Below are 582 nucleotides of genomic sequence, written 5' to 3' on the forward strand. Positions count from 1 at the left end.
TGCCCTCCCCGGAGCCCCCCGTATTGAACAGCTGGATGGAGTGGATGATGGCACCGACAGCGAGGCCGAGGCAGTCCAGCAGCCTCGGGGACAGGGGACTCCTACTTCAGGGCCAGGAGCAGGCCGGGCGGGGGTCATCGGGGCTGCAGGGGACAGGGCCCGACCTCCTGAGGACTTGCCGTCAGAAATTGTGGATTTTGTGTTGAAGAACCTAGGGGGCCCTGGGGAGGGCGGTGCTGGACCCAGAGAGGAGCCCCTTCCGCCAGCACCTCCCCTGGCCAATGGCAGCCAGCCCCCTCAGGGCCTGCCCCCTAACCCAGCTGACTCCACCCGGACGTTTGCCTGGCTCCCTGGACCCCCAGGGGTCCGGGTATTGAGCCTGGGCCCTGCCCCTGAGCCCCCGAAACCTGCCGCATCCAAGATCATCCTCGTCAACAAGCTGGGGCAGGTGTTTGTAAAGATGGCGGGGGAGGGTGAACCTGTCTCACCTCCAGTGAAGCCACCGCCTCTGCCCCCTCCCATGCCCCCCACGGCCCCCACTTCCTGGACTCTGCCCCCAGGACCCCTGCTGGGTGTGTTGCC

The 582-nt window shown here is 67.0% G+C and overlaps 1 protein-coding gene across 1 annotated transcript in view; it reads left to right on the forward strand.

The window, feature by feature from the left end:
- The window catches only part of KMT2B (lysine (K)-specific methyltransferase 2B), a 19,826-nt gene that overhangs the window by 11,299 nt on the left and 7,945 nt on the right, over window positions 1-582 (forward strand). The window contains 1 exon segment of the mRNA XM_010849295.1: window positions 289-572. Within this exon segment, the coding sequence (XP_010847597.1) occupies window positions 289-572 (284 nt within the window).

This window comes from Bison bison, unplaced genomic scaffold (assembly GCF_000754665.1).
Source record: "Bison bison bison isolate TAMUID 2011002044 unplaced genomic scaffold, Bison_UMD1.0 scf7180017864280, whole genome shotgun sequence".
NCBI lineage: Eukaryota > Metazoa > Chordata > Mammalia > Artiodactyla > Bovidae > Bison > Bison bison.